The sequence below is a fragment of the Balaenoptera acutorostrata genome, chromosome 12, assembly GCF_949987535.1.
Source record: "Balaenoptera acutorostrata chromosome 12, mBalAcu1.1, whole genome shotgun sequence".
Lineage (NCBI taxonomy): Eukaryota > Metazoa > Chordata > Mammalia > Artiodactyla > Balaenopteridae > Balaenoptera > Balaenoptera acutorostrata.
In genome coordinates this window covers 46740160-46764679 of record NC_080075.1, presented here as the reverse complement: position 1 = coordinate 46764679, position 24520 = coordinate 46740160, and the positions used below count along the sequence as shown (strand labels likewise).

Below are 24520 nucleotides of genomic sequence, written 5' to 3'. Positions count from 1 at the left end.
TGTGAGGCAATTTGAGACGATCCTTGAAAGAAAGATGGGAAATGTTTCTATGGTTTCTGGTTGTGGAATAGTTTGAGCAAAACCACAGATGTGTTTATAATCAGTGGACAATCTTTTTGGTCCTTACTTTATTTGGCCTGAGCAATATTTGACACTGTTGACCCTTTGCTTTATCTTGAAGGGTTCTCTTGGCTTCATGACACCACACTCCACTGGGTTTCTCCCTGCTTTTCTGACAGCTCTTTTCAACCTCACCCCCAGGTTTCTATGACCATATGTATGCCGATGATGCCTCACCTGTGCCTCTAGCTAGGCTGCTCTCTTAAAGGTCAGACCTATATATCTCTCTTCTGTTGACACCCGCATATCCAACTCTTACTTAAATACCTTGAGTCCCGCATGTCCAAAACTGAACTCCTTATCTTTCTCCCCAGTTATGCATCTTCCTCAGTGTTTCCTATCTCAATGAATAATGTACATCTAGTTATTCAAGTTGGAAACATGGTTTAATCTTTGACTCCTCCCTTCCTAACACCCTCCATATGATAAATCATCATGCCCTTTATATTATAGTTTCTTAATATCTCCTGAATCTGTCCAGGTCTCTCTGTCTCCATTGTTACCTCCTTGGGTCAGCTTTCCATCATCTTTTGCTTGGATAACTATAGTAGCCGTCTGCCTTCAAGCTTTCCTCCAGCTAATTCTTTCTCTACATTGCAGGCAGAGGAGTCTTTCTAAAGCACAAATGCCATCGTGCTTTTTCTTACCTTAAAGCCCCCTAATAGCTCCCCTTTGCTCTAAGGACAGTGTCTACATCCTTAAGTAAGGCTGCTTGCTTTTTTTGTTCTGGCTCTGCTGGCCTTTCTTGCCCCATCTCTTGCCACCACCACTCAAGCTCTGTGAGCTTCAGCCATTTTGAAGTGCTCTTGCGGTTTACAGACTCCCGAGGTGTTTTCCCATCTCCAGGACTTTGTGCACACAGTTCCCAGCTAGCACGCTCTTCTCCCTTGCTCTGCCTCTGGACTCAGCTGGGAAATCACTGTTCATACTGTATTCTAATGGCCTGTTTACTTGTGTATATCCCTTTAGGTTGGTCAGTACCTCTTATAGAGCCTGGAACATTTCAGATGTTCAGTAGATACTTTGTGGATGAATGAGTTAGTGATAACACATGGAGTGTCTTTAAGGATGGCAGATTCCCCCAGTCTGACTGGAATGTAGGCTGTATGAAGGACAGGAGTGAAAGATATGAAAGGTATTTGGGTGTCTTAGGTTGGGTTCCCTGAACACAAATTCTGAGATAAAGATTTCAGTGCAGAAAGTTTATTGGGGAATGCTCTTGGGGTCAACTCCTAAATTAAACTTTACTAGGCCATGGGATTCCATTGAAGGTATTTACACAGAGAAATCATGTGACTTGGAGCTGTACTTAGGAAGATTAATCTGGCTGAGGTGTCTAGATTGGATTAAAGATGGAGAGATTGGAGACAGAGAGGACAGTGGGAAACTTTTTAAATGGTCCAGGTGAGGAAATAAAGGCCTGAGCAAGGGTGTTGGCAGTGGAAATGGAAAAGGCAGGTGGTTATTTGCAAGAGATATAACAATGCTGGAATCCACAGGCCCTGGTGACTGATTAAATATGGGATGTATGGAAGAAGAAGGAGACTCAAAAGTCAGTTCAAAGTTTTGAGCCTGGCTGAGATGCAAGAATGATGGTGCTGGTGATGGAAATTTAAGAAGAATATAGTCTTGGTAGTAGATTTGTTGAATTTGCAGTAAGGCAGCCACTCAAGTAGAAGTGGCCTATAGGTGGCTGGGCAAGGAGAGATAGGGAGGAGATGATGACATTCTAAGTGGGGGTTTAAGGTTTGAGATGGAGCAACGAGGTAGGAATACACATCACATGTCCAGGGGACCATGAGAAGATCAATTTGGCTAGAAGAGAGAATTCATTGAAAGAAATATTGGCTTAAAAAGTTGGAAAATTTTTTGTGGAGAGACTTGAATGACAGGCCAAATAACAGAGGGGTTAGAGGAGTTCAGGAGATTTCTTATAAAATTGCCTTGTTTTCTGAAGTTTGATCCTATCTCCCATATGAATGTGGATCTCCATAAATCCAAAGAACTAGAACTCTTCACTTGAAAGACACTCTGTTTTTTACACTGAAGTGGCTCTGAAGACTGTTGGTCATTGACATTCTTTTTTGTGGAGATTATATGAAGACACATTAAAGGAAAGTCCAGTTTGCATGCATTTCTGAGATTTTTATATTCAGTCTTTGCTTAGCTTTCATGAGGCATGAAAGATCTGTGGCCTAATTGGTCAGCTGGTTTACTGGCTCACCCTGTAAAGTAAATATTGTGTATCTGCAAGTGGAAAGTCAGTATGTGTAATCTAGCTGCCTAGTCACGCCTGCCCAAACACTGTTGAAAACTTTGACCAAGGGCTATAAAACTGTCAAGAGCTAGGGCCCAAGCTTGCTTCCACACCAAATAGCTCGTTATTGAAGCTATTGGGAAGATAACAGGGCATGCATTTGACTTGTTGGGATTCCTTCTTTGCTACAGAAGCATCTGGCAGAGCTAAATAGCTTTGTGTTACATAATTTTTCATTTCTTGTTTTTTATTTATCCTCTAGTTCGATTTATTTGACATCAAAACTTACTCCGCCCTCCTTTAAGCACACTCATAGAATGTAAAGTGTATCTTGATATCAGTGCAGTGACTTCAAAATGGAATCTTCAGATTGGTCCTCAGACCATTAAAAAAAAAACCAAACAAAACCAAAATTTCTTTGGTGTTGTTGAGCAGATGTTTGATTTTTACCCCCCTCCAAGGTGATCATGGGCTGCTATGAGACTGCCCCACTGCCATTTAATGACATTCGCAACATCACTTATTTTCTATTTTCTTTGCATAATTTCATCACAGAATATTTAACATATCTCTTGAGAAAAGGATGAGAATTGCTGCTGAAGGGATTAACCTTTTTTTTTTTTTTGAACAGGAGGAAGTAAATGATATGTACTGAAAGCCCCATGGTTACTTTTGGAATGGTCCACTAGATTTGACCAGTGCTGGAGAGTATGCAGTGAATGATTTGCAGTTATATCTGCTAAGGTAAAGTGGCCTGAGTGTGTTTGTAGCTTTCTGCACAGCTAATTGCATGAGCTTTCACTCAACAGACGAAAACATGTCAAATCTTGATAAATTAAAAAAAAACCTAAGCGTGTTATTAAGTTGCAACTGATATTCAACAGCTCTACATAAATCTCTAAGAAGCAAACGAAGGAGTATTTACTCTTTTATTCATTGTTCAACTTTGCCCAATCGATTTTATGCTTCAGTCCACAAAAATGTTTACTGCACTATAAAGGTTGTTTTATACTTATATTTTATATTTAACAGTGTCCTTCAGATGTTTGGTCTAAAGAGGGTACGTTTCAGTGATCCAAAGAATCACATAAGGGCTGTATGTTGTGTTTTCAATTAGAAATCTTAATTGCTTAATGCCTTACTTATTCCATTTAGATCCTTCCTGAATCCAGGCTAATTTTCATGGCTGCCTTAGCTATCCCTAGTATATACTTTTCATTTCCTCCCTATTTACCTCAGCTAGGGATAAAGAAGAGTCATCTTCAGACCTTATGTTGTGATGTTAGGAATGCTGAGAAGACTTCCTTATTTTCCAAATTAACTCTCATAAGTAGTTTTTTTTTTTAATTAGTAATAGTCCTTTAACAGGCACAAAGTTCTTAATGTAATTTACTCACCCATGGTGTCTATTAGCCTCATCCCTGGTAGACAGGATTTTTGGTTTACTGACATGTTTTTTGTTTTTTGTTTTTTTTCAAACATCTTTATTGAAGTATAATTGCCTTACAATAGTGTGTTAGCATCTGCTTTATAACAAAGTGAATCTGTTATACATATACAATATGTTCCCATTTCTCTTCCCTCTTGCATCTCCCTCCCTCCCACCCTCCCCATCCCACCCCTCTAGGTGGTCACAAAGCACCGAGCTGATCTCCCTGTGCTATGCGGCTGCTTCCCACTAGCTATCTATTTTACATTTGGTAGTGTATATATGTCCATGACACTCTCTTACCCTGTCACATCTCACCCCACCCCCTCCCCATATCCTCAAGTCCATTCTCTAGTAGGTCTGTGTCTTTATTCCCGTCTTGCCACTAGGTTCTTCATGGCCTTTTTTTTTTTTTTTTTTTCCCTTAGATTCCATATATATGTGTTAGCATACTGTATTTGTTTTTCTCTTTCTGACTTACTTCACTCTGTATGACATACTCTAACTCCATCCACCTCATTACAAATACCTCCATTTCATTTCTTTTTATGGCTGAGTAATATTCCATTGTATATATGTGCCACATCTTCTTTATCCATTCATCTGTCGATGGACATTTAGGTTGCTTCCATGTCCTGGCTATTGTAAATAGAGCTGCAATGAACATTTTGGTACATGACTCTTTTTGACCTATGGTTTTCTCAGGGTATATGCCCAGTAGTGGGATTGCTGGGTCGTATGGTAGTTCTATTTGTAGTTTTTTAAGGAACCTCCATACTGTTCTCCATAGTGGCTGTATCAATTTACATTCCCACCAACAGTGCAAGAGTGTTCCCTTTCCTCCACACCCTCTCCAGCATTTATTGTTTCTAGATTTTTTGATGATGGCCATTCTGACCGGTGTGAGATGATATCTCATTGTAGTTTTGATTTGCATTTCTCTAATGATTAATGATGTTGAGCATTCTTTCATGTGTCTGTAGGCCATCTGTATATCTTCTTTGGAGAAATGTCTATTTAGATCTTCTGCCCATTTTTGGATTGGGTTGTTTGTTTTTTTGTTATTGAGCTGCATGAGCTGCTTGTAAATCTTGGAGATTAATCCTTTGTCAGTTGCTTCATTTGCAAATATTTTCTCCCATTCTGAGGGTTGTCTTTTGGTCTTGTTTATGGTTTCCTTTGCTGTGCAAAAGCTTTTCAGTTTCATTAGGTCCCATTTGTTTATTTGTGTTCTTATTTCCATTTCTCTGGGAGCTGGGTCAGAAAGAATCTTGCTGTGATGTATGTCATAGAGTGTTCTGCCTATGTTTTCCTCTAAGAGTTTGATAGTGTCTGCCCTTAGACTTAGGTCTTTAATCCATTTTGAGTTTATTTTTGTGCATGGTGTCAGGGAGTGTTCTAATTTCATACTTTTACATGTTCCTGTCCAATTTTCCCAGCACCACTTATTGAAGAGGCTGTCTTTTCTCCACTGTATATGCTTGCCTCCTTTATCAAAGATAAGTTGACCATATGTGTGTGGGTTTATCTCTGGGCTTTCTATCCTGTTCCATTGATCTATATTTCTGTTTTTGTGCCAATACCAAACTGTCTTGATTACTGAAGCTTTGTAATATAGTCTGAAGTCAGGGAGCCTGATTCCCCCAGCTCCATTTTTCGTTCTCAAGATTGCTTTGGCTATTCGGGGTCTTTTGTGTTTCCATACAAATTGTGAAATTTTTTGTTCTAGTTCTGTGAAAAATGCCAGTGGTAGTTTGATAGGGATTGCATTGAATCTGTAGATTGCTTTGGGTAGTAGAGACATTTTCACAATGTTGATTCTTCCAATCCAGGAACATGGTATATCTCTCCATCTATTTGTATCATCTTTAATTTCTTTCATCAGTGTCTTATAATTTTCTGCATACAGGTCTTTTGTCTCCTTAGGTAGGTTTATTCCTAGATATTTTATTCTTTTTATTGCAATGGTAAATGGGAGTGTTTTCTTAATTTCACTTTCAGATTTTTCGTCATTAGTGTATAGAAATGCAAGAGATTTCTGTGCATTAATTTTGTATCCTGCTACTTTACCAAATTCATTGATTAGCTCTAGGAGTTTTCTGGTAGCATCTTTAGGATTCTCTACGTATAGTATCATGTCATCTGCAAACAGTGACAACTTTACTTCTTCTTTTCCGATTTGGATTCCTTTTATTTCTTTGTCTTCTCTGATTGCTGTGGCTAGGACTTCCAGAACTATGTTGAATAATAGTGGTGAGAGTGGGCAACCTTGTCTTGTTCCTGATCTTAGTGGAAATGGTTTCAGTTTTTCACCATTGAGGACAATGTTGGCTGTGGGTTTGTCATATATGGCCTTTATTATGTTGAGGAAAGTTCCCTCTATGCCTACTTTCTGCAGGGCTTTTATCATAAATGGGTGTTGAATTTTGTCAAAAGCTTTCTCTGCATCTATTGAGATGATCATATGGTTTTTCTCCTTCAATTTGTTAATATGGTGTATCACATTGATTGATTTGCATATATTGAAGAATCCTTGCATTCCTGGGATAAACCCCACTTGATCATGGTGTATGATCCTTTTAATGTGCTGTTGGATTCTGTTTGCTAGTATTTTGTTGAGGATTTTTGCATCTATGTTCATCAGTGATATTGGCCTGTAGTTTTCTTTCTTTGTGACATCTTTGTCTGGTTTTGGTATCAGGGTGATGGTGGCCTCGTAGAATGAGTTTGGGAGTGTTCCTCCCTCTGCAATATTTTGGAAGAGTTTGAGAAGGATAGGTGTTAGCTCTTCTCTAAATGTTTGATAGAATTCGCCTGTGAAGCCATCTGGTCCTGGGCTTTTGTTTGTTGGAAGGTTTTTAATCACAGTTTCAATTTCAGTGCTTGTGATTGGTCTGTTCATATTTTCTATTTCTTCCTGGTTCAGTCTCGGCAGTTTGTGCATTTCTAAGAATCTGTCCATTTCTTCCAGGTTGTCCATTTTATTGGCATATAGTTGCTTGTAGTAATCTCTCATGATCTTTTGTATTTCTGCAGTGTCAGTGGTTACTTCTCCTTTTTCATTTCTAATTCTATTGATCTGAGTCTTCTCCCTTTTTCTCTTGATGAGTCTGGCTAATGGTTTATCAATTTTGTTTATCTTCTCAAAGAACCAGCTTTTAGTTTCATTGATTTTTGCTATTGTTTCCTTCATTTCTTTTTCATTTATTTCTGACCTGATCTTTATAATTTCTTTCCTTCTGCTGGCTTTGGGGTTTTTTTGTTCTTCTTTCTCTAATTGCTTTAGGTGCAAGGTTAGGTTGTTTATTCGAGATGTTTCCTGTTTCTTGAGGTAGGCTTGTATTGCTATAAACTTCCCTCTTAGCACTGCTTTTGCTGTGTCCCATAGGTTTTGGGTCGTCGTGTCTCCATTGTCATTTGTTTCTAGGTATTTTTTGATTTCCCCTTTGATTTCTTCAGTAATCACTTCGTTATTAAGTAATGTATTGTGTAGCCTCCATGTGTTTGTATTTTTTACAGATCTTTTCCTGTAATTGATATCTAGTCTCATAGCGTTGTGGTCGGAAAAGATACTTGATACGATTTCAATTTTCTTAAATTTACCAAGGCTTGATTTGTGACCCAAGATATGATCTATCCTGGAGAACGTTCCATGAGCACTTGAGAAAAATGTGTATTCTGTTGTTTTTGGGTGGAATGTCCTATAAATATCAATTAAGTCCATCTTGTTTAATGTATCATTTAAAGCTTGTGTTTCCTTATTTATTTTCATTTTGGATGATCTGTCCATTGGTGAAAGTGGGGTGTTAAAGTCCCCTACTATGATTGTGTTGCTGTCAATTTCCCCTTTCATGGCTGTTAGTATTTGCCTTATGTATTGAGGTGCTCCTATGTTGGGTGCATAAATATTTACAATTGTTATACCTTCCTCTTGGATCGATCCCTTGATCATTATATAGTGTCCTTCTTTGTCTCTTGTAATAGTCTTTATTTTAAAGTCTATTTTGTCTGATATGAGAATTGCTACTCCAGCTTTCTTTTGCTTTCCATTTGCATGGAATATCTTTTTCCATCCCCTCACTTTCAGTCTGTATGTGTCCCTAGGTCTGAAGTGGGTCTCTTGTAGACAGCATATGTATGGGTCTTGTTTTTGTATCCATTCAGCCAGCCTGTGTCTTTTGGTGGGAGCATTTAATCCATTTACATTCAAGGTAATTATCGATATGTATGTTCCTATTCCCATTTTCTTAAATGTATTGGGTTTGTTATTGTAGGTGTTTTCCTTCTCTTGTGTTTCTTGCCTAGAGAATTTCCTTTAGCATTTGTTGTAAAGCTGGTTTGGTGGTGCTGAACTCTCTCAGCTTTTGCTTGTCTGTAAAGGTTTTAATTTCTCCATCGAATCTGAATGAGATCCTTGCTGGGTAGAGTAATCTTGGTTGTAGGTTTTTCTCCTTCATGACTTTAAGTATATCCTGCCACTCCCTTCTGGCTTGCAGAGTTTCTGCTGAGAGATCAGATGTTAACCTTATGGGGATTCCCTTGTGTGTTATTTGTTTTTTTTCCCTTGCTGCCTTTAATATGTTTTCCTTATATTTAATTTTTGACAGTTTGATTAATATGTGTCTTGGCATGTTCCTCCTTGGGTTTATCCTGTATGGGACTCTCTGTGCTTCCAGGACTTGATTAACTATTTCCTTTCCCATATTAGGGAAGTTTTCAACTATAAGCTCTTCAAAAATTTTCTCAGTCCCTTTCTTTTTCTCTTCTTCTTCTGGTACCCCTATAATTCGAATGTTGGCACGTTTAATGTTGTCCCAGAGGTCCCTGAGACTGTCCTCAGTTCTTTTCATTCTTCTTTCTTTATCCTGCTCTGTAGTAGTTATTTCCACCATTTTATCTTCCAGGTCACTTATCCTTTCTTCTGCCTCAGTTATTCTACTATTGATCCCATCTAGAGTATTTTTAATTTCATTTATTGTGTTTTTCATCATTGCTTGGTTCCTCTTTAGTTCTTCTACATCCTTGTTAAATGTTTCTTGCATTTTGTCTATTCTATTTCCAAGATTTTGGATCATCCTTACTATCATTATTCTGAATTCTTTTTCAGGTAGACTACCTATTTCCTCTTCATTTGTTAAGTCCAGTGTGTTTTGAGCCTGCTCCTTCATCTGCTGTGTGTTTTTCTGTCGTCTCATTTTGCCTATCTTACTGTGTTTGGGGTCTCCTTTTCACAGGCTGCAGGTTCGTAGTTCCCGTTGTTTTTGGTATCTGTCCCCAGCGGCTAAGGTTGGTTCAGTGGGTTGTGTAAGCTTCCTGGTGGAGGGAACTAGTGCCTGAGTTCTGGTGGATGAGGCTAGATCTTGTCTTTCTGGTGGGCACGTCCACGTCTGGTGGTGTATTTTGTGGTGTCTGTGGCCTTATTATGATTTTAGGCAGCCTCTCTGCCAATGGATGGGGTTGTGTTCCTGTCTAGCTAGTTGTTTGGCATAGGATGTCCAGCACTGTAGCTTGCTGGTCGTTGAGTGAAGCTGGGTCTTGATGTTGAGATGGAGATCTCTGGGTGATTTTTGCCGTTTGGTATTACGTGGAGCTGGGAGGTCTCTTGTGGACCAGTGTTCTGAAGTTGGCTCTCCCACCTCAGAGGCACGGCCCTGATGCCTGGCTGGAGCACCAAGAGCCTTTCGTCCACACGGCTCAGAGTAAAAGGGAGAAAAAATAGAAAGAAAGAAAGAAAGAGGCTATAATATAGTGAAGTAAAATAAAGCTATTGTAAAGCAAAGCTATACAGACAAAATCTCACCCAGAAGCATATACATATACACTCACTAAAAAAAGGAAAAGGGGAAAAATTAATATCTCCTGCTCCCAGAGTCCACCTCCTGAATTTGGGATGATTCGTTGTCTATTCAGGTATTCCACAGATGCAGGTACATCAAGTTGTCTGTGGAGCTTTAATCCGCTGCTCCCGAGGCTGCTGGGAGAGATTTCCCCTTCTCTTCCCTGTTCGCACAGCTCCTGGGGTTCAGCTTTGGATTTGGACCCGCCTCTGCGTGTAGGTCGCCTGAGGGCGTCTGTTCCCCGCCCAGACAGGACGGGGTTAAAGGAGCAGCTGCTTCGGGGGCTCTGGCTCACCCAGGCCGCGGGGAGGGAGGGGTACAGAGGAGGCGGGGCGAGCCTGCGGCGTCAGAGGCCGGCGTGACGTTGCACCAGCCTGAGGTGCGCAGTGCGTTCTCCCGGGGATGTTGTCCCCGGATCCCGGGACCCTGGCAGTGGCGGGCTGCACAGGCTCCCGGGAGGGTTGGTGTGGAGAGTGACCTGTGCTCGCACACAGGCTTTTTGGAGGCGGCAGCAGCAGCCCCAGCGTCTCACGCCCGTCTCTGGGGTCTGCGCTGATCGCCGTGGCTTGCGCCCTTCTCTGGAGTTCGTTTAGGCGGCGCTCTGAATCCCCTCTCCTTGCGCGCAGCGAAACAAAGAGGCAAGAAAAAGTCTCTTGCCTCTTCGGCAGCTGCAGACCTTTTCCCGGTCTCCCTCCCGGCTAGCTGTGGTGCGCCAACCCCTTCAGGCTGTGTTCACGCCGCCAGCCCCAGTCCTCTCCCTGCGATCCGACCGAAGCCCGAGCCTCAGCTCCCAGCCCCGCCCGCCCCGGCGGGGGAGCAGACAAGCCTCTCGGGCTGGTGAGCGCCGCTCGGCGCCGAGCCTCTGTGCGGGAGTCTCTCCGATTTTCCCTCTGCGCCCCTGTTGCTGTGGGATCCGCGCTGATAGCCGCGGCTCGCGCCCTTCTCTGGAGTTCGTTTAGGCGGCGCTCTGAATCCCCTCTCCTTGCCCGCCGCGAAACAAAGAGGCAAGAAAAAGACTCTTGCCTCTTCGGCAGCTGCAGACCTTTTCCCGGACTCCCTCCGGGCTAGCTGTGGTGCGCTAACCCCTTCAGGCTGTGTTCACGCCGCCAGTCCCAGTCCTCTCCCTGCGATCCGACCGAAGCCCGAGCCTCAGCTCCCAGCCCCGCCCGCCCCGGCGGGGGAGCAGACAAGCCTCTCGGGCTGGTGAGTGCTGCTCGGCGCCGAGCCTCTGTGCGGGAGTCTCTCTGCTTTGCCCTCCGCACCCCTGTGGCTGCGCTCTCCTCCGTGGCTCTGAAGCTTCCCCCCTCCGCCCCCCGCAGTCTCCGCCCGCGAAGGGGCTCCTAGTGCGTGGAAACCTTTCCTCCTTCACGGCTCCCTCCCACTGGTGCAGGTGCCGTCCCTATTCTTTTGTCTCTGTTATTTCTTTTTTCTTTTGCCCTACCCAAGTACGGGGGGAGTTTCTTGCCTTTTTGGAGGTCGGACGTTTTCTGCCAGCGTTCAGTGGGTGTTCTGTAGGAGCAGTTCCACGTGTAGGTGTATTTCTACTGTATCTGTGGGAAGGAATGTGATCTCCGCGTCTTACTCTTCCGCCATCTTCCCTCCCTTCCTACTGACATGTTTTTAAAAAGAAGCACAGAAAATATCCATGGCCACATAAAATTAGCCACTGACCAGTAATGAGGTGGTTAAGACTATGAGCTTTGGTGTCAAACTGACTTGGGTCATAGACCTGGCTCCACCACTTTCTCCCTGTGTGACTTGGTCAGTTTCTTCTCCAAGACTCAGTCTCTTCATCTTTCAAATGGGGTAGAAATGCCCCTGTCATAAAATGAGATAGTATCTGTAAAGCATCTAAAGCATTTAGCATGGTGTGAGGCCACAGTCTATGGCATACAATAGGTGCTCGGGAAATGTTATTGTCATTACTATTTAAATATCTAGGCATTAAAAAATGCCTTTCTTGGAAAAGGGTAACACAGCTTTGGTAACACTAAGCTATGGTGTTTGTTTGTTAAGATGTTTGTAAGCATGCCTTAGATTTTCACCTGAGGCCCTGGGCTAAATTCCATCCTAGGAGATTAATGTGAACTCCCGGCACCTGAATCCTTGCTCCTGACCCTCACTTAACACTTCTGAATAAAAACTGCTCCTGCAGCTTTTGCCTTTTGCATCTACTTATTTGACATCTGGACCTCTTGCTCTGCTGTTGCGTAGCCCAGGGGTCCACAGTCCCCAGGCTGTGGACCAGTACCGGGCCACGGCTTGTTAGGAACAGGGCCGCACAGCAGGTGAGTGGCGGGTGAGCTGAGCGGGTGGTTTCATCTGCCGCTCCCCATTGCTTGTACTACTGCCTGAACCATCCCCAGCCCCCCACCGGGCTGTGGCAAAATTGTCTTCTGCAAAACTGGTCCCTGGTGCCAAAAAGGTTAGGGACCGCTGGTGTAGCCAAAGTCCGGCCTTTCCTCCTGATTCTCTCTTACCAGGAGGTTTGGCTTTGTTATGCTGCCTCGTCTACCAAAGTCTGATTCTCTGGTCTGAGTTCTTTTTGGCTTTGCCTTACCAGGTCAGCACTGATGGAGCCGTCCCATGGGCTGCATGTAGGTCACCAAGATGTTAAAGCCCCCAATTAATGGGACTGGTGGGCTCTTACTACTATTGAACAAGCACTCATATGGAAGATTCTTGTAACCCCCTCCCAAATTTTAGACTGAACCTTCAGCTTTAATGTCCATTTTTGCTTAGGAAGCTTTAATATGGCTTGGCTATGATTACCTATCATATTTCCAAGATTCCTATGGCTTTTTTGAGTTTGCTTTTAATTTTTAAAAAAGAACTTTTAATCTGATATGAAACTCATTGTAAAAAAATTAAATTGCAGATATAGGAAGGTACAGAGAGGAGAATACAGTGTTCTTTTAATCCTATCCCAGAAATAACTATAGTTAATATTTGGTGTCCCTCTTCTTTCCCTAGATATATTTATGTAATTGAGATAGTACCTCTTACATTGTCCACTTAATACTATATCACAAATATTCCCCATTCCATAAAAATCTCTTTATTAACACTTTAATCACTGCATAATGCCCCACCGTATAGATGTGCCGTAGTTTAAACTTAGCCATTCCCCCATTATTATACATTTAAACTGTTTTCATTTGTTTGGTTGTTAGAAATGACACTAAAATAATCATATTTGTACATAAACATTTTTCTTATAAATTTAAAACCCATTACTGATACCCTTTTTTAAAAAAAGAATAGCTTTCTTTCTGCCATCCTTGGACAAGGAGTAAACAACTAGACTGAGACAACTGTAGACACTTAAATATCCACTGAATGAATAAATAGGTATTGAAAAGGTGATTTGCCCTCATTAAAAATGAATACATACAAGTGTGGAACTAAGTAAGTGTTCTACTTACCCTTGAACACAAGAAGTATATTAAAGAGAAGGGATATAGAGAAAAATAAGTGAAACTAAAAAAAAAATCTGGGAGTTAGAAAACTGTTCTCTGCTCCAGTGGAACACTTCCATTGCCATACTAAAGAATATACAGTTGACCTTTGAACAACGTGGATTTGAACTGAATGGGTCTATTTATATGCAAAGTTTTTCAGTAGTAAATAAAATAGTACTACACAATCCACAGTTGCTTGAATCCATAGATGTGGAACCTCAGATATGGAGTATAAGGTGGGCTGGATGGATTTTTGAGTGGGCAGAGGGTTGGTACCCCTAACCCCTGCATTGTTCAGTGGTCAACTGTACTCATTTTCTAGTTTCTCCATTGATGCAGAGACTGCTAGCTAGTAACCAAACCCCTTTGCTCTTCTTTCTGAATAACAGCTAGACTCTATTTCCCAGCCTTCCTCACAAGTGTGGCCAAAGGAATATAGCAGAGCAATGTAAGCCACTTCCAGTCCTGCCCCATAAAATGTTCTCATTTTCAACCTGCCATTGATCCACCTCTTGATGTAGATGAGCACAGGGACCTTGGAAGCCATCAGTTACAAGGAGTAGAGGTCCCAAATAGAAGAAGCTCGGTTCCTGAATCTCTGCTTGGAAACATTTGTCTGCCTATTGGGTTACCAGAAACTTAGGCTCATTCCCGACATGTCCTTCTCCCTTATTATCCACATGCAACCTGTCATTAAGTCCTTTGTCTCCTATGTATATTGAATCTGTTCATTTCTCTTTGTGCTCTCTACCAATACTTTTGTCCAAGTTAGCATATCATCTTTTCCTGGGCTGCTTGCATAGTCTTCTAACCTGCATCCATTCTGACCCCCTTCCAGTCTATCTCAAGGTAAAAGGGTGTTTTTCCAAAGTGCAAATATGATGACATTATTTACCTGCTTAAAATATTTAAATAGTTTTCAATTTCTCTAAGAATAAAGACAAAAATTCTTCAGTGGTACCCTGTCTAGCTTTATCTCCTATCAGGCCACCTCTTACATTTTCAACTTCACCTACACTGGCATTCCAGTCCCTTGGACTCCATTCCACAAACTACTTCTTCCCTCTGAAGGGCCTTTGTGTATGTAGATCCTTTTCTGAATGCTCTTCCCTCCCTTTTTATTCAGTTACTCCTACTCATCTTCAAGAGCTCATCTCTAGAGACATTTTTCAAGGGATACCATGGTAGGTCATTTGATTTCCTCCTATTATAGGCTCTTGGAGCACCACCTGCCTTTTTGGTAGCTTCTGTCATAGTTGCAATTTTACATTTGTTTGTGGTATTATTTAATTAATTTGTTTCCCCCAATAAGCTAAGTTCGTTAAATGCAGGACGAGTGTTTAAACAGCCATCATATCCATGCTTGTGGAAAGAATAAAATAAGGAGAGAAGTAAAGAAAGAAAGAAAGGTTGGGGAAATGAAAATACTGATGGATGGAGTGAGATTTGTTACCACATTGTTTAGCATTAGGAGTCAGGATCTTGTTAAGTTAGGAACTACAAGATTTATGAGATTTCTTGACATGTCCCTTGTTGTGTTTTACTTCCTTACCTTTGTGTGTAAATTCCCCTCTACTGGAATACCCTTTTTTTACTGGGACAAACCCTATTCCACCTTTAAGATCAGCCAAGCCTTCTCTGATTTCTCCCAGGCAGGGTTAAGTGCTCTCAGCTGTGCTCCCCTTAGAACATATTAAGGCTCTAGAGACAGATGGGTCTTGTTTCCAATCTTGGGCCTGCCCCTGCTTGACATTTGACCCTAAACAAGTCATTGAATCTGCTTCTTCACCAGTAAAATGGAGCTAAAAATTCCTTCTTCATTGGATGAATATGAGGAATGAGATAATGGACTGAAAGCACCTCAATAAATATAGGTGCTCAATAAATAGTGACTACTTAAGACAAATTGAACCCAAATTTATTGTGTTTAATTTTCTAATCATATTGTAGGTTCTTTGAGGCCAGGGACTATGTCATATTTACCTTTGCTCCCTTAGTACTTAACACAGTGTCCTGTGCATAGTGGATTCCCAGTGAATGTTTACTGAAGTGAATTATACTGGAATTATAAGGCAGGATCCTGGAGATGGGATGTAATCAGGGGTTTAGAAAGCTTCAGATTGATCTCTTTGAGGTCTTTACCTTCTTATTAATGGCTAATCACCAGATTAGGAAATAAAGGCAGATAATTGCTGCTAAGAGACAAACAGGGGGAACAGAACATTGAATCACTACAAGAACACATCTAATGGAGGCCAGAGGTTGAAATATACTTTTCAACTTTTGAGCTTGAGTCAGAAATTAGCAACTCTTAAATACACAATTGTTATTAACAAGATTAATTGATGCCTGTACATTGTGGTGGTAAGTTTGAAATAAACGGTCATCTCCTATACCTTTTCTCCCTGCCTATTCAAATATTCCAAGGCCCAGATTAAATGTCCTTGTCTATTTTCACAAAAGCCCCATATATGCTAGGCACAGGGCTACTTCATGCAATTAGGGATGTATCCAGGTTTTGAGCAAAACTTATACACATTTAGAAGCTCACTTTAAGGGAAAGAATTCAAAATTATAAATGCAAAATTAGACACAAAAGTGAATTCTTATTTAGAATAGCAAAAGAAATCACAAATAAATCACAAATTTTAAAAGCTGACAGCAAATATCACAGTCTGGGAAAATAATATTTTTTTATTAATTAGCTGCCAGGAACTCCTTTGTAATAATTTTTCCCCTACATTTTTTTGGATGCATGCTGTTTGATTGCCTGTGGCAATAATTTTGTAACATCATTTCTTTTTTTATTAATTTTTATTTTATATTGGAGTATAGTTGATTAACAATGTGTTAGTTTCAGGTGAATGGCAAAGTGATTCAGTTATACATATACATGTATTTATTCTTTTTCAAGTTCTTTTCCCATTTAGGTTATTATAGAGTATTGAGCAGAGTTCCCTGTGCTATACAGTAGGTCCTTTCTTACAGAGACAATAGAAAGATAACTATCTTCTAGAATGGTTGAGAAAAAATGTTAAATTGACAGTTTACAGAAAGGTTTCTTTGGTTTCACAAGCCATTTTGGCAATGACATACAAATTTTTAGAATTGTCGTCAAATTTGGGAAACCTCTATCAAGTTTCTATCACATAAGATATGTACAACTCTAAATCACTCTAAGTTTTCTTGTGCAGGGACTAATGTTAAACACCCTTTGAAATGGTCACACTAACTAGTGAGTTGACAGTGCCCTTGTTGTGGTAGTAAAATTACAATTTTATGTTTTCTTTACTGGTGTTAGTGTTCATATCAAAGCAGCAGGACACAAATTCCTTCCCAGTGTGTTCACATGATTCATTCCTTTTCATTAATTTGATCAACCCAAGAGTCTATTCATTACATCTATTTGAAATTTATTTCTTCGTCTCAATGAATTACAGTTTTTGGTATTATCTGAAACAGAGTTTTTGGGGTTATAATTCACTTCTCATTGTCAGAATAATTTCTAGTGAGTTCTTATAGAAATATATGAAAAATATTTTCATGGTATGGTGCATTTATAATTGCCTATGCTACATAATTAAATATATTCTTGAAAAGGCATTGAATAAAAACCAAATCCTCTGCTTTTCATTTTACACCTCTGGTGATTGGGAGAATTTTCCATAGATTAGCTTCTGGCTCTGCATATTTTAAGACTTGTTTTTCTTCTACTACCTACTCTGGTGCTGGATACTGTAGGACACATTAAATTGTGATAGGACCCCTGGCCTTGAAACTCTGTGCATGCTGTCAGGTAAAATCAACACAGAAGGTGGTGGGAATATTTTTAGAAGCTATTCCTACACCAGACAGGAACTGGAATTAAACATACATAGAAGTGACTGTGAACTATATAGGTATACTCCACTAAGGCCAAGTTAAATGTACCCTCCTAACTCAATTTCCTGGGCTGGATTCCCAAAAATCCTTGTGACCATCCCAGTGCTACCTAACACGAGGAGACGTGTGAAGGGTGGAACCTAAGAGGAAAGATCAATACTAACCCATCCAGCTAAACTGTATTACTTTTTCAAATTTTACAAAAATAATATGACACTGTGAACACATTGTAGGGTCCCTTCAGGGCCTTGGAAAGGACTGGTGCAAGGGAAGGGCCTTGAAGTTTTAGCTTCACTAGCTTCCTTGGAAATTCATCTTTGAAGGGCAACCAATTTTATATAGTACTCTGTAGTTGGACTTGTGATGTGCTCTGGAATCAGATAGGCTCATGGTGTTAAGTATACAGTACCACTTTATGTAATGTCTTATGTGTCTTTGCATCGAATGGACATTTTTGGTGCCTGATTTGCTAAGTGAGTGATACACAGAGGAGAAGACTAGCGTTTTCTCTACAGAAAGGAAGAGGGAAGAAAAAGGTGGAGAGCCAACAGAAAAAGGTTAAGGAAAGACTCATGAGGTATGAAGCCAGCAGGCCAGTTACATGTGCTTCTGTTGTCAGACTCCAAGCAGTGTGGATATTGCTGCCCACCAGACATCCCCTCAGCAACAGGAGCTTACTGGGGGTTGCAGTAGGAGTTTCTAGCTCACTGACAACATCCCATATCAAGCCTCTGTTTCTCTTCTCCTCTGCCTGAGGGCTTTCTCCAGTGCCAGGAAGCTCACCCACCTGCAGGTAGTTATAAGTGGGTGTGGCATTAGTGCCCCAGGAGGCGACCCTCACCACAGGGATGGGAGTTGCAGATAAACAGCCCAGTCTAGGCGGCTTCTGGTGGGATGCTTTTGAGGTGAGTTCCACATTGTTTCTCAGAGGATCCCCAAAGATACTAAGTGCTAGTTTGCCCACAGAAGTGACCCACTCATTAACTCACTCATTGATTGGCATCTCTCCCTTCCCTGACTCACTTTCCCTAGTTTCTCACCTGTGCTTCGTAAGTTACCCTGTCAAACTACCAACACTCAGTTCTGTAACAGGGTCTTCTTTTGAGGCAACACAAACGAGGACACCTGGTTTAAGTCATGTGCAAGTAATTTACCACTTAAAGAAACAATCTAAATATTAAGATACAAAAACATGGAATACAGTTTTAAAAGAAATAAATAAACAATTTGGAGATACTCAACAAAATTATTTATTCGTGTTATATGCATCTGTTTAAAAAGAATGCTGAGATTCCGATGAAACTAATTTAGTTTCTATGGGAAGATAAAAAAGAACTGAATTATTGCGTTCAGGTCTTTAAAATTCTCTTGCGTTTATATTCCAACTCTGGCTTATTAAAGGGGTCTGTGCTCCGTTAACATACACATGCGCTTACAATATAAACAGCTTAACTAGACATCTGTGTTGACTACATATAAATGGCAGTTAACTTTTTGCCTTGTTTCTGTTCAACGATCTTGATATTTTAGTCTGCTGGCCAGATGAAACAAGATTGGTTTTTTGGTACCAGATGTGTCACAGTTTGTGCTTGTATTTTGCAGGTGCTCCCCCCAGCTGGGAAGATGGAAACTTGCCATCTTTCTGAGATGATGATTCAGGATAGAAATATAAATGTGTTAAAAATAATTCGACATATTAATGGAAGGCTTTGTCCCTTGTGGGCTTCTTATGCGTAACATATGAGCAGACCAGCAGCTGTTCCATATTTTAAAAGCAGAGAAAGTTAGAAGCATACATGGCTATTCAAAACATAAGCAACTGCTTGCAGTTGTGGAAACAAGGTTCAACAATAAACTTGTATTTGTGAAGCTTCCGCCCAAATAATAATCCCATTGGGTTGTGTTCAGGTGGTCGTAGGGTATTGAACAATCTTTCTATTTCCATCATTTAGATTCACTAAAACACCTTCCTTGTAGAGGCAGAGTGGTATAGATGACTACGTTTTTTTAGATAAAAATGGGAATTGGTTTGTAGGTGATTTCCACCCTCCAATATTTATATATTTTTAATCACAATAAAAAACCCTAATTTGTGGGGGGGGGGTCATTTTAACTTAAACATTTTGAAAGAACCAAAAGCCCCATTGAGGGCTGAGTTGTTAATAAAATGTGGTATCTCTTATCTTATTTCAAGCCTCTAAAGCAAGAATCCTTTAGGAGATGAGGTAATGATGCTCACTGTTTGCTCCTTCAGTAATCACCTAATGAATATTAACCAATGTCAGGAATGGCAGCAATCTTTCATTAACCCCTTACCTTTCACTAATCTTATGGAAGGAAGGACTCTTTAAGCCTTTTGGTCTAACTTTTGAACAAGGAGAATGCTAGCCCCATTCCATCTTTACTGTTGCTCTCAAAGCTCCCCCATAGAGAGAGCTCTGTTTGTATCTTTAGGAATAGGCTTTTTTTTTTCTTTTAGAAATTGCTATCCTCTCAAGTATAGTAAGGTCTACATGATTGGTCCTTGAATTTCAGTTTCTAGAGTTCAGGAGTATTTTGTGTAACACAATTATTTCCACCTCTCTGGAGTTTTTAAAGAGAACAAATGAGCTAAAGTTTAACAGAGTAAATCAGAATCAGGTTGGTATCTGTGCTATTTCAATCCGACTGCAGTTAACAGCAGTGGTGACAACTAGTCATGGCAATGAGCAAAGCTGGTCCACAGTTTGGGGTGGGCACTGCAGGAAGAAGCCTTGGAAGGAAGGGGATTGCTTGTTGTTGCTGAAATTTGGAGCATGGCCAATGAAAAGAGCCCTAATCTAAGTCATAAGACATTGATTCAAGGCACAGTGATCTTGCTCAACAAACTGTGACCTTGAGCAAGTCTTAATAACATGGTTTGACCAGGTGGCATCTAAGTTTAGAATCCTATTATTATTAAAAGGAAGCATATGTAATGGTTGATTTTAAGTTTAGAGGGGATGGAGATTGCAAGCTGTCAAAAAACAAAACTATTTAAGAGGGAAATTTGGCAGCTGAAGTGAAGTTATTCTCCTTTTGAGAAGTCTTAACAACCAAGAGGTCTTTCCTAACTGCTGTCAGAAAACAACACTGTCCAGTCAGAGAGAGCATGAAGTTTGAGAATCCAGGTATGGGCACTGGAATGGTGAAGTGATGGAAATGACTAGTTCAGTCCTCATTATTGAGGCTTACTGAGTAAGAACATGTGAATTTCCTGGAAGCATGTTTGGAAGTGGGGGAACCCATGGCTGGACTTTTTTTTGCTAGTGAAACAAGGTAAAATGACTTTCAGTTTAACATGAGAAATAATACTTCAGTTAGAATCAGTGGAAAGGAGTAAAGCATGCACAATTTAACAGTGAATACTAAAAAAAATTATTTTGAATTGTAATTCAAAAAACTTAGAGCTAAATTGGGTTATTTCTCATGTCCTTGTCCCCAATAACAAACCCTCATTTTGAAGACCTGTTTTGGGGTAGGAACTATAGTTTTCTTTTTCACCAATGTCCAGTGCTTCCCAACAGCCACTACATACAAAGAATACTCAAATGCTTTAAAAAGTTTGGCAAATAGAGTACCTTTTCTCTCAGTGCAGCTCTGGCATAGGGAATAGGTACAGTTTTTAAAGCTGGAAAAACACCTTGTTTCAATATCCCAGTTTTATGGATAAAGAAGCCAAGGTCCCAAAAAGCTAAGTCTCACAACTAGTTAAGGTTAGAACTGAGACTAGAACCCTGGTGCTTCTGTGCTTCATCAGGCTGTTAGATGTTGGAAGAAATTACCATAGATGTTGCTCAATGAAGTTTGCTGCTGAACAATTATGATTCTGATGATGAATTATTTTCATAATTCTCATCTGTGGGAGCTGGTTTAAATCAGTGATTCTCATGGAGGAGGGGAGGAGGGAGTCATGTGTAGTTTGAAAACAAAGCACAGCTTTGTCTTACTGCTTTGGTTTGTTTTCAGTGATGATATTTACTTTATTTTGAATTTCAAATTACATTTAAAGAGAGCATGAGATTTTTATGTTTACTGAGGACTGTTGTACCTGTAAAGGAACTCATGTGTTAGCTTTTCAAAGTTCTTTCCAGGACTTTGCTTCTGTGAATGAAAAATGATTTTTCACTTGCTGTTCTTTTTAGTTAAAAATGAAATTAAAAATGGGTGATTTAGGCTGTAAAATTAGTAGATGAATAGTCTAGGAATCTATATGTCTAGGATAGACATGTAACAATCTAATAGTCTAATAATAGTCTAATAATGTCTAATAGTCTAGGATTATATTCCTAATCTATGAATAGCCTAGGAATTAGTAGATGAATAGTCAGATAAAACGAAATTGCAGGTGGAAACAACCTATCAACTATAGTCTATCCACTGATGAATGGATAAACAAATGTGGTATATTTATACAATGGAATATTATTCAGTCATAAAAAGGAATGAAGTCTGATACATGCTGCAACATGGCTGAACTTTGAAGACATTATATTAAGTGAAAGAAGCCAGAAACAACAGGCTACTTACTGTATGATTCTAGTTGTATGAAGCGTCTAGAGCAGGCAAATTCATAAAGACAGAAAGTAGATTAGTGGTAACACCAGAACTTGTGGGAGGGGGGAATGAGGAGTGACTGCTAATGGGTATGGGATTTATCTTTGAGTGACGAAAATGTTATGGAACTAGATAGTAGTGATATTTGCATAACATTGCAATCTGAATTTTATGTGTATTTTACAATTAAAAAAAGAAAAGGGATTGCATCAGTGACACTTTAGTTTATCAACCCTTTTCATGTCTTTATGATTTGTGAATAGGACTAAGCTTTGGGATGAAAGGGAAACCATCTTGTTTTCAGTTAATGGCTTCTGTAGGTCCAAAAAATATATATAAAATATATTATTACTTTATCATAGATTATATTTAAATTATATAAATTATAATATATAAATTATTTATAGAATATATTATTATAGAAGTATATATAATCTATATGTAATCTATGTTTCTTAATATATAGATTATATATACTTCTGTAATTATATATATGTTTAGAGGTAGGGGTGGAGGGTCAGGACTTACGCATAAATATTTCATAGAGATTCCTGTTTCTCCTACAATCCTCTGTGGAGGTACAGATAAGGCTCTGCCTTCTTGCTTAAGAGTAAAAAATCTGTTGGAAGGTCTTAGGCATTTTTTTTTTACTCTTATCATTCCCAGCTCTGACTTGAGAACTGTGTCTATATGTAGAAAAATCAGTAGATTGATTAAGAATGGAAAAGTTTAGATCAAAACTGAATTTACGTGGACTATAAGTAATCATGTGAACAGGGTGACAACGTATGCAACAGTCCTGCTGTGTTGTGGCTGGTTGTTTACTCTGCTTCCTTGTCTGACTCCTGGTCACACCTGTTCTCTCATCACTGTTCCAATGCCCCTGTATCCTTTAAAAGCCCATCCCGTGCCCTATTCACATAAGAAGTTTGTGTTTTGTTCCTTGGTCTCTTGGTGAACTTTCTTTTTGACAATTACTGCACATTTTGTCACCTCTTTGAGGAACATTTGTTTCTGTGGCAAGGTTACCTGGTTATTCATATGTGCTTTGAAACTGGATGTAAGAGAAAAATTGACTGCATATATTTTTGTGGAATGATTTTAACAGTCTTTTGTTTCCTCAACTTTAGATTGTTTCTTTTTAAAAAAGCAAATAGTTGTTTTTGCTCTGGCAGCTACAAATAATTTTTTCCCAGACACAAAAATTATATTGGCTGTTATTAGCTACACAGAAAAAAAACCTCTAAAAGAATACTTATTTTTATTTAAAAATATAATACATCAAAGTGAAGCAGTTACATTTTAAACAAACAGGAAGGTATAAAATGTTTTCATAGAGTTAGGAGGGAGGGTAATTTGATTTAGTTCATTGTCAATCTGGATGCCAAGAATAAGAACCATCACCATTTCTTCACTCTGTGAGCATCAAATATAAAGATGAGAAATTTTAGTTATAAGTTAGTGAAGTTTTAGGGTTTTAATTTTAGTCAGAAATCAAAACTTTTTCAGAAAAATAACTTTTCTTCATTTTGCTCCACATCTTGTGGAAGTCCTGAATTCAGGAATGTTATTACATTTATTGAGTGTTATGGACTGAATGTTTGTGTTCTCCCAAAATTCATATGTTGAAGTCCTAACTCCCAACCTGATGGTATTAGAACCTGAGGCCTTGGGGAAGTACTTAGGTCATGAAGGTAGAGCCCTCATGAATGGGATTAGTTCTCTTGCTCTCTTTCTGCCATGTGAGGATATGAGTCTGCAACCTACTTGCTCTCTTTCTGCCATGTGAGGATATGAGTCTGCAACCTAGAAGAGGGTTCTCACCAGAACCTGACCATACTGGCACCCTGATCTTGGATTTCCACCCTCCAGACTGTGAGAAATAAATTTCTGTTGTTTATAAGCTACCCAGTCCATAATATTTTGTTATAGCAACTCAAACTGACTAGTACACCAAGTTTGCTTCTTCAGGTCAACTCCAAAGTGGTTTAGAAAGAATTTGTTTTCTCATCTCCTCCCCATAGATTTCTCAATATAATGATTTTCTAGGGGATATCTTATTCATTTGGGGAATTTTACTTACTGTCCTTTTTTACATTCATAACAAAAATTTCTGACAAAATTTAAAATATCTTATAGAAACCACTATACTATATGATAATGATTTACTACTATGTAATAAACAACTACATTTAGACTGATCATGAAAATAAAAACCAACACAAGTATGATAGATCCTCATTTTCTAAAGAAATATATCTTTATTGACTTTTTCCATTTTCTTACAAGCAGTTAAAAAACTCATTCTTGAACTTGCATGCTGTTCAATGTTATGATGGCTGCCTCCTTATGAGACTATCAGTGGAGCTATAGTAAGTTTCCTTAAGCACCACAGAAGACAGTCATTGCTTGGTCCCACTTTTACAGAAAAGAATCCAAGTTTCACCGGAAAGAGTATGCTTAGCTCTCTTGAAGAAGACCAGTTTAGTGGATTAATGTCTAATTTACATACAGTAATAAAGACAAACTTTGAATCTTTACAGATTAAATGCCCACTTTATACCATGGTGTAATTGTTTGAATTATTGGTGAGTGTACAGTATATAGATGTAGATGTACTAGATATGTCTATAAATAAAATAGTGCTTTAAGATAACAATATTCTTTGGCTGATTTAAATGCCTATAGTGGACTCTTTTAAAAGACTAAAATGAAAATGGTCCCACTATTATTGTCAATCTTAACACTGAGCTGGTGCGGAAGGTTCCCATACTGTTGACTGTCAGCATCTCCAGGTCCACTATATATTCTCTTGGTCCTGATAGCGACTTCACCAGCACAAGCATTGCACTTACAGGACTTGTTTGCTAAAATAAAAGAAAAAAGAGGGAGTGAGAGAATAATTTTTCTTGTGTTGCAGTTTCTTATTATTTGTGAATACACTTCCTATAAGAATTAG

The 24520-nt window shown here is 39.5% G+C and overlaps 1 protein-coding gene and 1 long non-coding RNA gene across 5 annotated transcripts in view; one reads left to right on the top strand and one right to left on the bottom strand.

The window, feature by feature from the left end:
- Positions 1–24520, top strand: part of LOC103005313 (uncharacterized) — a 214001-nt gene that overhangs the window by 152991 nt on the left and 36490 nt on the right. Inside the window, exon 3 of the long non-coding RNA XR_009009857.1 lies at positions 3009–3121. This is a non-coding gene — a long non-coding RNA (uncharacterized LOC103005313). The remainder of the gene's footprint in view (positions 1–3008; positions 3122–24520) is intronic.
- The window catches only part of EFEMP1 (EGF containing fibulin extracellular matrix protein 1), a 69068-nt gene continuing 68350 nt past the window's right edge, over positions 23803–24520 (bottom strand). For all 4 annotated transcript variants that reach the window (XM_057557875.1, XM_007189985.3, XM_057557874.1 and 1 more), the window contains one exon: positions 23803–24428. In XM_057557875.1, coding sequence (XP_057413858.1) covers positions 24267–24428 — 162 coding nt within the window. In that variant the 3' untranslated portion in view covers positions 23803–24266. The remainder of the gene's footprint in view (positions 24429–24520) is intronic.